At 35.5% G+C, this 13,944-nt stretch overlaps 1 protein-coding gene across 1 annotated transcript in view; it reads left to right on the top strand.

Annotated features, from left to right (window-relative positions):
* The window catches only part of Ccdc178 (coiled-coil domain containing 178), a 477,797-nt gene that overhangs the window by 77,514 nt on the left and 386,339 nt on the right, over positions 1-13,944 (top strand). The window contains exons 6-7 of the mRNA XM_023715742.1: positions 1,208-1,408; positions 11,355-11,575. Of these exons, the coding sequence (XP_023571510.1) occupies positions 1,208-1,408; positions 11,355-11,575 (422 nt within the window). The remainder of the gene's footprint in view (positions 1-1,207; positions 1,409-11,354; positions 11,576-13,944) is intronic.

Here is a 13,944-nt window from a genome sequence, read left to right as displayed (position 1 = left end):
AACACAAGTTGTCTCATTAAAGGAGTTAATTTGTATTAAAGCTAAGTATAATTGATTTGCAAAGCATGTTGAATTCCTTGAAAGGCTATGTAAAAATATAATTATCTAATAAGATTGAAGAATACCTATTTTTATCTAGAAACAATCTTGAGAATTTTGAGTATTTATCTATGTAATCATTATGATTTATTTTACCATAGAATAGAAGAAAACAGATCTAATTTTAAAATAAAACTCTCTAATACAGATTGTGAAAGGACTCCCTCTTTTTCCTTCCAAAAAATTATGCTTTTCATGAAGATATTGTTTTTTATAAATTTTTTATTAAAAGATCTGTGTTTGCAAGTTTTCAAATCAATTTATTTGAAATACAGTGCATTGTAATAAAACTGCTTTAAAGGGTTTAGTTCAGTTTTCTAAAATACTGTTATTAGTTAGACAATGCAATGTTTACTCGTGTGAGTCTGATTTATTTCATTTACAAGTATGTCCTCAAATTGCATACATTTCTGTATAAAAGCCTTGAGTTTATCCTTCTTTATGGTTGAGTACTACTCTGTTACACTTACAAAAACCACACACATTAATTATTGTAACTGTCCTACTAGCCTGCTTTGAAACTATCTCATTGCTACTTCTTTCTCAAAAAATTAATATACAATAAATAAATAAAGATATTAGAGGAAAATAAAAACAAACACACACACACACACATCATTTTTTATCCATTCCTTGGATGATGAACATTTGGTTTGAGAAGCTAAATGAGTAAATGAAATTGAAAAAGTACAAGAGACCTTGTGAATTGAAGAAACTGTTCAAGAGAAAAGAGAACCTGGTAGGGGAAAGGCAAAAGGAAGAGAATGTAAGATAGTTATTCAGATAATTTTCCTTAGTTCATTGAAAAGAAAGATCTACTCTAATATTGTCTGGCCATTATTTCACACCTATACCTTGTATTCTGGGTAACAACTATGATGATAACAATGTGCAGTGCATCACTTATTGTTACTTTCCTATTAACCTGATTGGAAACTCTCTTTTATTGATTTTCTATTATTCTTTTCTCTTTAAAAATAAAATAACAAAATCAAATATTGTCATTAAGTATATAAATTTTTAAAATATTACAACTATGATTCATGTTTCTATCACTTGGCTTATAACATGGTTCATTAACAGATTGTGAAACATATTTCTATTTAAGGTGAAACGTGTCCAGAATTAAAGGAAGAAATGGAGACCTTGCTGTCGGAGGTCATCCACCTTATCAAAAGTCTAGAAACTGATCGAGCAGAAGCTGAACAAACTTTAATACAACAAAAATCGAGAAAGAAAACCATTATCCTAAAAATTGACTCTTGGTCGATCTGGAAACTTCAAGAAATACCATTAGCTGTGCAGAAAGGTAAGAACAAGACTTTCCACATTGCTTTCCTGGGAAAGCACAGAAAACCAAGTGCAGTTCTATACACAAAATCACCCATTTAGAGTCTCAGTGTTTCACTTACAAACTAGGCGATATTTACTGAGTTTATTAATGGCTTAGTTTGAAGATGATGGGGGACCTTGCTGAGCAAATCTGGACCTGTGGACATTTGGGTATTTTGAGAACACTGTCTTTATTGTGTCCCATTTTCACATAAGCACTTAGCACATATTTGTTGTATGATTTCAGTATTTGAGTTATTAGAAACTGAGAAATTTAAAGTGAGTGCCTATTGATATCTTCAACTATATCTTTAAACTCAAAAAATTGAAAAATCAAATAGACATATTGTGAACCATACAAAGCTCTTTTTTAAAAATTTCAATTGTATATTTAGTTAGAAAGGAACTTTGAGCAGTGATGGGATTTTGAAATGTTTCAAGAGGCACACCATTAACAAGAAAAAACTCCTGTCTTTAGAGAAGAAAGAACCTCTGGTAAATTATTATACAATATAAAGATACTTGATTTTTCTTTGTTCTTTAAACATTGCCTGTCAAAACATGACTACATGATTCTACCTGAGTTTGGAACTGTGCCCTTTCCTAATATAAAAATTCAGTTCAGGCTTCACATACGTTGTAGGTAATTCTTAGTAAGGTACCCATGCGATCTGTCACTTAAACCAAGAAATACTTGAGAAAGAAGTGATGCTATTACCTGTTACTCTGGGACAATAGCCATTATTAACTTGTGTGTCACGGTGAACTCATTCATACGTGGTTTTTTTCTTTCATAATGTTCTAAATTTTCTCTTACTACTATCTCCAAGTGGAGGCACTTTGGGGATACTAAATTACACCCTCAAGGAATCATCCACAATTTTCCTAATTGTCCTTTCTTGATAGTAGTGGTAGAAAAGTTAATGCAGAAGGCTGGATTTATTTAAATTTTGCTGATCTACTTATATATAAACTCATCTACTCTTTGTAAGACCTATGAGAATTTATAGTTGTTAAGTATCTAAGTAGATAGGTTAAAATTTATATGAGTGCTATTTAGGGAGTTATTAAAATTAAATCAAATTATGATACATTTATACACATTCTACATAACTAATAAATGTACTTTGAATGGTGGAACAAATCCTTGTCATAAATAACTTACTTTAGAGGTTAACTTGCAAATAGTGATAGTAAAGAGGTACATATGAATCAAGATAGTTTTCATCATTTTATTTAAGTAGTCAAGATGTGCAATGAATATTAAAGTCATCATTCTGTGCTTTTTAATTTAACTTCCTGTTTGAAACATTTCAGAAAAATGCTCTGCTTTCTGGTATCTGCAGTCTTTATACTGACTTATGTGTGATAATATCTCTAATCTTTATGAATTTGTTTATAAAATACAAATTTCTGTATCTTCATTGTCTTTAAATCCTCAATATTTCTAGCAGATAAAACAGAAAAACCTAATCTCTTTAAATCCTTAATATTAATATAGATTTAGATTGTTTTTATAAAATTAAGGAAATGTACCTATTTCTAGATATCCCGTAGTTTTTCCTGCAGATCAGTTACTCCACACTCCACCTTCCTTACCTATATGCTTCATTATGTGGTCCAGGAACCTGATTTACAATAGATTGCAGTAAGCATCTCTTTTGTGTCTGTCTTTCTGCTGGGTTCCTGGAGGAGGATCAAGAGCAGGAGAGTGCTGGGAGATAACAGCAGAGTGAGGCAGGGGTACTAATGAGCTACTCTTTCCTTGCTTGGTCACCATAAGCCAACTCTATCTCCTTTCAGAAAATGACAGTCTTGGGCATCTTATATGTAGCCAAATATATAGCAAATTCATTTTCTTTCCCTGTCAAAAAAGATACCCAGAAATCACTTTTTCATCCTGAATTAGTGCCATAGGATCCTACAAATCATAAACTTAGACGTGTGTAAACAGTGTTCCTTTATAAAATAGAACGGCATATATTATTAATATCTGAAGGCACAAATAAGCTAGCAAGTCAGGCTTCCTTGGTATTCTCTTCAACCCTGCTTCAGTAGATGCCCTCTTTCCCATTACATGCATTAATGGTTCCATTGGTACTTCTCTTTGACTACTTAAGGGAAGAGGAAGAAATCATAGTCTTTGTCTATGCATGGATTTGAATGTTATTTTGACACAGTTGGCAGAACCCTGGTTTTCTATTCCTAGTATGAAAAGGGTGAATATCAGCTGCCTCTGTGGATGGAAATTTATGCACTTCTCAAAGAACAGGTGGTCCAATGTACATGCAGGAAGTGGCAGTTAGGAACATGGAAGGAATACGAGTATAAAAATAGTAACAGAAAATCATCAACAGTGATTATGGGCATTGCTCTTTCAGAAAAGACAAAGTATGAAGATAATTATGCTGCATATAAATTATTATCAGATAGGCAAAAATATCCAGTAAGACTTAATAAAATGTAAAATCTTGGGCTGGGGTGATGGTTCAGTGGAATAAGCGCTTCCCTGGCAAGCACAAGGGCCTGAGTTCAATTTCCGGTTCTGCTAAAAAAAAAAAAAAAAGCAACAACAACAAAAAAGTAAAATCTTCCCATTTTATTTTCTTTTGCATTGTTTAGTCTTGCATGTTATTCATTTGTTGCTACAAAGCACTTCATAACAGATCATCTCACAACCCAGGAGCTGGCGATAATAACCATCTTGTTTTTCATTCTTGTGTTTATCATTAAACTTGGGGCTCCTGCTTCAGTTTATGAACTAGTGGAAGGATTCCTCAGAAAGAACGAGTTATCAGAACTAAATAAGAAATGGAAAATAGAGGAGATGTCAAACCAATTAAAATTGAATTAACTATTAAAGTAGTTAGTACTCAGGGTCTATAGGATCTCACTATGTAGATTGGACTCCTGGGGGTCTTTCTGTTTTCAGTCTCTCAAGCACTGGGATTACAGATGTGCTCCACCATATCTAGTCTCCATCCTTGTCTCAGCACTCCCCGAGGGCAGGGGCGGGGATCAAACCCTGGTCCCTGAGCTGTGCCAAAGCAGGCACTTTACTCCCCTGAGCTATCTGGCCAGCCCTGGTTGTTTTCTCTTTTATCTCTATTCGGATTTTGGATGCTTTTCTGATCATGGTTCAGCTATCTCATTAATTCAGTTTCTTTACTGGCATCAAGTCTCTTTTTAAAAATTTCTTAAGACAGTTTGATAATGTGTGCTTCTTAGAGCTCCAGCCAGTACGTTTCAGCTGTCTAACCTTCTGGCATATACTTACAGTTGCATTTGCTCCTATACTAGCAGTAATGAGGACACCTCCTTCAGGCCTGAATGTTCTGATTGGGGCCTTCTCTCTCTCTCGTTCTTGGTCAGTCTAGCAAAAGATTCACCAATTTTGTTGACCTTTGCAAAACAGTTCAGTTCTTGCTTTTGCTGACTTCTCTATTGTTTTTCAACGTTGATAGCTTTTTCTTTGATTTTCAGTGTTAGCTTGCTCAAGAGTAACTCAACTTAATATGCTTCTTTTTTCTCAAGTGCAAATTTTGATTATTTATTATCATTTTTTTCTTTTTTAGAATTGACATTTAAAAAGCTATGATTTTTCTCTGAACTATAATAATTGCACTTATAAATATTCATATTTTGTGAATTCGTTTTTATGTAGTCTAAAATATTTTCTAAATTTCTTTGGGATTTATTTTTAAACCTGTTATTTATTTATAAGTTGCTGTTTAGTGTGCAAATATTCTGAGATTTTTTTGTAAATGTCTTTCTGCTCTTTTTAAATTAATTTTATTTTGCTAAGAAACATTCTTGATTTTTTTCAGTAATGTTAAATCATCTTATACTTTAAGATTAAATAGTAATGTTCTGTGTAGTTGAAATTAATACACAGGTTTAATATAAATATGGTGAATGGTTAAATAAAAACCTTACAAAATGTATTGAAGACACATTGCCATCAACCTCCTCCACAAGTCCTCCTGACTTTTAATACAGTTATCCCAGTGTTCCTGTGACTTTTTGAAGTTCTTAAAGTTTGCTTTCATGAGTGTCTCTTCCTGGCAGCCATCAGGTCCTCAGTCTCACCAAAGTGCTTATGGCAGCTTCTGTCTAATGAAAACACATGGATGTCCTCATCCACTTTATCATCTGGGTCTGGCACTGTGTGATTTTTTTTTTGTGGCTGACTCAGTCCACCTTGGGGATGGGGTCGGTGCAGCATGTGGTACCAGGGATCAAACTGTGGTTCCTGTGCTTGCCTAAGCTTGCCCAAGCAGGTGCTTTAGACCACTGAGCTATCTCGTCAGCCCATTGTGATTTATAGCTCTTCTTCATACTCAAAATGTTCAGGAAAGGTAAATGTTTGAATCAATTTAGGACACTGAAGCAGCTGTGATAGTATAACTAAAAAGTCTTTGCAAATAGGTCTTCCAGAGCTCCTTCATAAAGTGGGCTGAGCAATGAATTAAATATATTCAAAGTAGTTGGGGGAATATTTTGAGAAATTAATGGCCCTGTGTGTTTTATTGGACCCACTTTAAAAAGTCAAGTACTTACCATAGTTTATTATTACACCTTGCACGTTTTGCTATAAATGAGTAGGATATTTACAATGTCAGTTAGGACAAGTCGGTTGATAATCTTGTACAAATCTCTTAACTGTTTGTTTTAGTTACTCTTCTCATAACTGAGAGAAAATCATCAGACAACCAAAGGTAAAGGAAGTTTCTTTTTTCAGCTCATAGTTTGGAGAGGTTTCAGTCCACAGTTGCCTGGCTCCAAGGCAGAGTTTTGTGGCAGAGGGGCACTGTGAACAAAAAATAGCCCATGGTGCGGCAAGGCAGGCAAAAGGCAGCAAGCAGCAGGTAATAGCAGCAGAAACATTCCTTTTATTTGTTTGTATTCTATCCAGGCTGTAAACCCATTGATGGATGCCACTCACATCCAGGTGGAGCTTCTGTCATTTTCCCTTTAATCTCAGCATCACACTCTTAGAACACATTGACACACCCTAGATCAGCCACCTTCAACATTTCCCAACCATGATCACATGAGGCTTTGGGAGAACATCTAGGTATAAGCTAGTGATTATATCTCACTAATGATTTCCTGTCTATCATACATTGAATTTTTGGGTGCTGGAATCTTCAGCTATGAGTTAAATTATGAAATCTGAAGGAAAAAAATCCCACTGTTGTCACATTCTTTTTTAATATAGTTTTTTCCCCACATATTTTCATTTGTAAAAGTCATTTAAAATACATTGACAAGTTGTCAAGAAAGTAAGAAAAGCACCAAAGACGAGTTCTAAGTTTGGAGAGGGAAGTTTTGGAAACAATTTGGCACTCATTCTAGACTTGACTGAATCTTTGAAATCTTGATATCCATGAATCCCCATTTTCACATGTCTGTAGGGTAAAGGAAACCAGAAATAACATCTAAAGTGAACCCAAGGTGGGAAGTCTAATTAAGGACACCAAGTGAAGCTTGGCGTTTAAAGGTCTGTATAGTCAGTTTGGTAAATTAAGACTAAACCTGTTATCTAGATTGAACTGAAATTTTTTTTTCATTTAAGCACAGAGAAAAACAATATTCCCTGAGCACTACTAACGCTGATCTCAAATAGTTTCCTGCTCATATTGCTGCTGTCTGCTTGTTGAAAAATTGTTAACTGGAAACTGTTATTTAAATAATTTGTGGATTGACAGTAACATCAAGTATCTTTAAAGAGCAAAGATGAATTTTCTCTGGAATACTAAAACTGTGCACTAGACACCAAAGAATTACCTCAGATCAAGTTCCAAGATGAGGGGCAGCTCAACACCAAATGTAAAATTCTCAGTGATTGAAGACCAGTGAGTTTAAACTACTAGAAATAGTTCATGGAATTTATTCATTTTTTTCAGGTATTGGATTGTACATGAGATTTATACTTTTATATGATAAGTATGGTTGATATGCTTCAAGAACTAAAAAAGAGAAATTTAAAAACTAAATAAAGGCTAAGAAACTAATTCTTTAACTAAATAAGTCAATAATAGTCAATGAAATTGTGTGTCCAACACAGAAAATAATAGGTAACTAAAATTTGAAGGAATTGCATAAAATACATTACAGCAACACCATGAGGAGGCAAATAAAGGATTTAGAAGCATGGAGTATAGAATGAGGTGGTTCAGTGTATGCCTAATGGAAGATTATTGTGGAAATATACATTTAACGACATGACAGAAGTTCTAAATGGATTGCTGTCTGGTTAGTGGAGGCAAACAGAGTAAGACAGTAATGGAGGCAAACATTGCACACATCCAAGAAGTTCGAGGATATTTAGAAATACATTCTTAAAGCTTATTAAAATTGGGTTCACTTGAGTGAGAAAAGGACTATTTATCCCTTAGAAACAAATATCTTTTTTCAACATCAAAAATTGGGACTCATAATTAATTCAAAATTATGACTGTAGAATTTCAAACATTAAAAACAAAGTAAATACAAGGGAAAAAAATCAATAAAATATTCAAAATAGTGAAACATATATTTTAGAAGCTACAAGATACTGCATATTACCTTATTTTAAAAAGAGAATACTGAGTGGGGAGATAGCTTGGAGGTCTACGCTCCTGCCTGGCAAGCACAAAGACCCGGGTTTAATCCCCAGTACTGCATGCTGTGCCAGTCCCAGAGCCCCAGGCACACCATTCCAGCCACAGAAACTTGGCCTGGTGGCACATGCCTATAAACCCAATGCTGGGGAGGCTGAGATACAAGGATCACTGTGAGTCTCAGCTCTGTAGCAAGACCCTGTATAGAATAATAATATTTTTTAAAAAAGAGAATATTGAAAGAAAATATGGAAAAGCAATGGCAAAAAATCAATCAAAAATTGAGATAAATTCATCAGATTTAGAACCAAAGATGTAACTGTATTAGTCAGCTTTTTGACTATTGGGCCAAAAGACCTACCATGTAAAATTTAGAGGCTAGCTTTAATTAGGCTCACGATTTCAGAGGATTCAGTTCGCTGCTGACTGCACCCACATCAGGAGCTTCCTGGGGAAGGGAATGTGAGCAGGCAGCTCTGTTGATGGCAGTTCCCAAGCAGTGTGTGGGAACAGCACACAGAGAAAGGGGCCAAGACACAGCAGCAGCCAAGTGTGACACCAGAGTGGCCCCCACAGGCACACCCAGAGCTATGCTCCACCTATCTCCTGGGTGATTCTGAAGTAAGTCAAGATGATACTGTCATATATCCTTATCTTTCCCACATTGATTCATGGTAATGAAGAGATGTAAAGATTTTGTAAGATGTTATTAAAATTTTGATCAACTCTAGAAAAAAGAATGAGTTGATGGACAATCAAAATGCTCATACAGAGGCCGGGGAGATGGCTCAGTGGACTAAGCGCTTCCCTGGCAAGCGCAAGGGTCTGAGTTCAATCCCTGGTCCTCCCAAAAAAAAAAAAAAAATGCTCATATAAGCATTGATAGAAATACTTTAGCTCAGTAATCTAAAAACTTTCCTCAAAGAGATAGGAATACGTATACTGCATATTGTTACAGATTATGTGTAGATGTCCCCCCAGAGCCTCTGTACTCACAGGTGTGAGTTTTGGGAGGTGTTTGGATCTAGAGTGTGACTCTGAGATTAAGGACGTGAGGCTGCCATTGATCCACAGTGTGATGTGAAAATTGAGGGTGGCCCATCTGGTGTGTGAGCGCCTCCCTTCCTAAGAGTATGTGGCCTGAGTGGAATATAAGGGGCACAAGAAGGCTGCTGTGGCTGCTAGTCACTGCTTCCTCACTACTTCACTGCTTTCTTGTCTTCCTGCCTTCTGCCTGCATGAACTGCTTCTCCTTTACATCTTGCTCTGCCATGTTACTCTACTTCAGACTCAGTTGACAGTGGACTGAAACCTCCACACACTGAAATGAATCATTGCTCCCTTAACTTTGGGAGCTGGGCATTTTGTTTTAGTAACAAAAAAAGTAGGTACGAGATAAGGACATACATTCTTTTTTTTTTTTTTTTTTTTTCTCGCAACCAGGGATTGAACTCAGACGCTTGCGCTTGCCAGGAAAGCACGTATTCCACTGAGCCATCTCCCCGGCTCCTGTACATACATTCTTAAGAAATAAACATTTATGTACAACTTCAAACTTCTAAAAAATACCAGGAAAAAGAAATTTCAAAATATTAAAACTGTTATAGGAAATTAGCATAAATTATAAACCAAATTTAGGTGGAAATAGTAAAAAAGAAATGAAAAAACACATGCCCAAAATTTGCATATAAATGTAAAAATATGTCCTAGTTGATGACTTTGGAAAATTATTTCAAGAAATTTAAAAAAGATTTTTAAAACCACAACCAGTTGGGGCCTGGGAGATGGCTCAGTGGAATAAGCGCTTCCCTGGCAAGTGCAAGGGCTTGAGTTCAATCCCCGGTTCCAAAAAAAAAAAAACAAAAAACAATGCAACCAGTGTACTTTTATTCCAATAATAACTTAAAGAATAGTTACAAAATTAGTATAATAAAGAAATATTTTTGTCTAATTTTCTGAACTCTCTTTGCTAATTGAAGAAATTTGGTTACTTTTTTATGTATTTAGTCCAAGGTCTACAGTGTCTCACTACACAGATCAGACTTGTAGTGATCCTCCTGTTTTCAACCTTCCAAGTTCTGGGATTACAGGCCAGTGCCACCACACCCTGTCTCAATCACCATCTCAGAGTGTTCTGAGGACAGGGCTGGCTCAGCAGGCCCAGGGATCAAACCCCTGTTCCCTGCATCTGCCTAAGCAGGTGCTTTAATCTGCTGAGCTATCTAGCCAGTCCATAATTACATTTTAAAGTAAAAAGTAACTGAGGAAAAAAGTAACTGAGGGAAATTTACCTGTTCAAAATTTCAAATATTTTTATATAGAAAAATTAATATTTTCCATGTGTTCAAATTTATTGTAGAATTTTAACAATATTCATTTATTTTCTTCATGCGGGCCCTTCCCAGTTTAAATTCAGGTTGTTAATAGATTTGTGCAGTTTATTTACATCATATTCTTGTAGGTGAAAGATAATTTTTTTAACCTAGTCCTTATGTAAACATTTATTTTGTGTATTAACTTTACATGAATAATACTATCATTTTTAATAATTTTCATCTTCTTTATTCATTTATTTTTGTATGTTTTATTATACAATTGTGTCACTAATAAGCAATAATCATCTGCCATTTAATTATATTTGTAGTTTTTATTTCACCATTTCACCTCTTGGTGATTTTTTTTTAAATTTTATTTATTTATTTGTGTGTGTGTGTGTGTGTGTGTGTGTGTGTGGCCAGCTCAGCCCACCAGGGGGCGAGGCTGACTGGCATGTGGTGCTGGGGGACTGAGCCGCAGTCCCTGTGCTTTGCTATGCTTGTTCTCAGTAGGTGCTTTAGACCACTGAGCCATCTCACCAGCCCCCATATATATTATTTTTTTTTTATATTTTTTTGGTGGAATCAGGGATTGAACTCAGGCCCTTGTGCTTTTGTGCTTGCCAGGGAAGCACTTATTCCACTGAGCCATCTCCCTGGCTCTTGGTGATTTTTAAAGGTGACTAGCCATTTTTCTAATTTTGAAGCAGTTAACTAAGTGCCTCTATGTAATGTTCAGTGCATCTACTGATCATAATAAGTAAGATTCATACTAAAGTTATTATTAATTTATAAAGCACACTCCAGTACTTTTGGTGGGGAATAAAGAAAACAACACATTTTATAATGCAGGATTTAAATGACCCTTACTTTAGGTTTAACAAAATTCACAGGTAAGTAATTTCTGAATTTAAATTAGCTCACATTTATTATCACAGAATTTTTCCTAGAGTGTTTGTTTCAACATTGATTTCTTTTGTTGTTCATATTATTCTACCTCTAGAGCATGAGGCCTTTTTGAGAGATCTCATAGAGCTCAGGTGGCACCTGGAAAATAGATATGACCAGTTAGAATATTTGGAAAAGCAGAAGACGAAGCTAGAGGAAGCGAATGCAAAAGTTCAGGCGGACATAGACTTCATGCAGGACCATGCAGCTCTGCTGGATGGGAAGCGGAGGCAGCAAGTGGAAGCTCTGCACGACCTTTACCAAAGAAAATTTGAGGTGAATGAATATGGGAGTGGAGATGTGCACATTGCAAAGTATTATTATTATTATTATTATTATTATTATTATTGTATTTTAGGGAAGGGTTTACAGGGTGTTCAGGGTATCACTACTAGATCAGGCACATAGTGATTCTGTTTACAGCCTCCCAAGAGCTGGAATTACAGGTGCGCTACCATGCCCAGTCTCAATTGCAGTCTCAGCGTGGCAGGGCCCTGGTATCGAACCCCTGGCCCCTACACCTGCTTGCAGGCACTTTAATCTGCTGAGCTATTTGGCCAGCCTCCAAATTATTATTAGTGAAAAATATTACCACCATAAAAATTCATATCTTTAAGTGTTTCATTTTACTTAAAATCAACCTGCTATATATGTCTGAGAGTTTATTAAAGTATATCCATACAATCTATTGGGATTCATTTCACCTATGTCTTCTTCACTTACATTTCTACCTAAGGATGATTAATAATGCTTAGTCAACCTAACCTAGTCTTCTAATAAAAGTTTGAAAATTCAAAGTGCCTTTTTAGAAATCATAAACGAACAGAGGGTAAGTATATCCATAATTTCATTCTTATGAAAATATATAAATGGCATAGTCTTTTTAATGGTTAACATTTACTTCTATTGGGGAATCATAAAATAAAAAAGTAATTTAATTGCATCTATATAAAAGAACAAGTTTAATATTGCATCATACTTATTTTTTGTCATTTTAAAGTCAATAAAACATGTTGTTCTATGTCTTCTTTGTTCACCTTTATGTTTCCATTTTCCTCCTCACCAAGAATAATGATTATCAGAAGAGATCTGATCTCACAGTGGCATAGTTCTAAACAATAACCATTATCAGAGACTTCACATTTCTAATAAAACTGAATAGTTCCAGGCACAGATGTGTTTAGAAACAGATTATATTCTTTTTACAATTATACAAACTATCATACATTGTGTAACCTAGCACAACTTGTTTTGTAATCTATTTCAGCTTAATGAAGCTACTGGTCATAACTATAGAACAAGTTTAGTTATTTTACTTGTCACGTCCCATCAAGCAGGTCTCTCGTGAATTATCATTTACCATTTTGTTTCCTTTGGACATCTCATTTGCTTTTGACATTTGGCAACAAAACCACCATTTTGTTGCCAGATATTCACCCATAAATAGTGTATTTTCTGTGAATGTGTGAATTTTTCTTAACTATGTATTCTTAGCATGTAGGATATTTTAGCAGGTAGGATATTTCCTGAGTTGTGAGTTATGCATAATTTCAATGCTATTAGATAATACCAAGTTACACTAACAATTTGTGTTACTGGAGTAGTGGCAAGGATGGAAACTTAGGATTTTTCCACTGTGGAGAAGAAGACAGGCTGTTCTTTAATAACACATTTCAACGTAATTGGAAGACAAAGCAGGAGGCTAAACGTTATACACTACTTTTCCTTTCCTCGTTGTTTTTCTAATGAGATGTAGGCAGGAATTATTGGATTGATTTCTTTGTAATAGCCCAACTGATTCTAAGCAAAGATATTTATAATTTTCCTATAATTTTCTTGTAACCTAGATATAATGGCTACAGGTCTAACTTACACTGTGTAGCATGAAGCCAACTTAGGGTTTAAAGAAAAAGGCAAGGGGAGACTTGTATCACTTTCTATGAGAGAAAAGTAAACTGAAATTTGATTTAAACAATGTATTTAGCTTATTTATGTTACTTCCAGACAAATCTATCTTGATATACATGATAATTTCTTTTTTAAAAAATTTATTTAGTACAGGTCTATAGGGTCTCACTACACAGCTCAGACTCCTAATGATCCTCATGTTTTCAGCCTCTCTAGCCCTGGGATTATAGGCGTGCTCCGACATACCTGGACTCAGTCGCTGGCTCAGCATGCCCAGGGATGAGGCCAGTGCACCATGTGGTGCCGGGAATCAAGCCTTGTTCCCTGTACTTGCCTAAGCAGGGGCTCAGTCAGCTGAGCTATTGCCCTGCCCTTATCTGTCACTTTATAATATCTTTCTGACAGTGGAGGTAAAATGGGTGTGTAGGCAGGGCACAGCCGACTTGTCAGGTAACTGACAATCATGCTCACAAGTGGGAAATGCAATAAATTACCTTTAGACAGATATACAGCCAGTCAAGTCCACTTTGATGGGTAACTTTATATGTTAATTTTGTAGAGCCACAGTTTCCAGAGAGTTGCATGTGGTTCAACAGCATTCTGGATCTTTCAATAAAGATGACAGAAAGGAGAGAGAGAGAGAGAGAGAGAGAGAGAGAGAGAGAGAGAGAGAGAGAGAGAGAGAAAGAGACAGAGAGAGAGGCAGAGACAGAGAGAGAGAGACAGAGAGTGAAAGA

This window comes from Octodon degus, unplaced genomic scaffold (assembly GCF_000260255.1).
Source record: "Octodon degus isolate 3935 unplaced genomic scaffold, OctDeg1.0 scaffold00003, whole genome shotgun sequence".
Classification (NCBI taxonomy): Eukaryota; Metazoa; Chordata; class Mammalia; order Rodentia; family Octodontidae; genus Octodon; species Octodon degus.
Note: the sequence above shows the minus strand (reverse complement) of the source record. Positions and strands in the feature narration are given on the sequence as shown.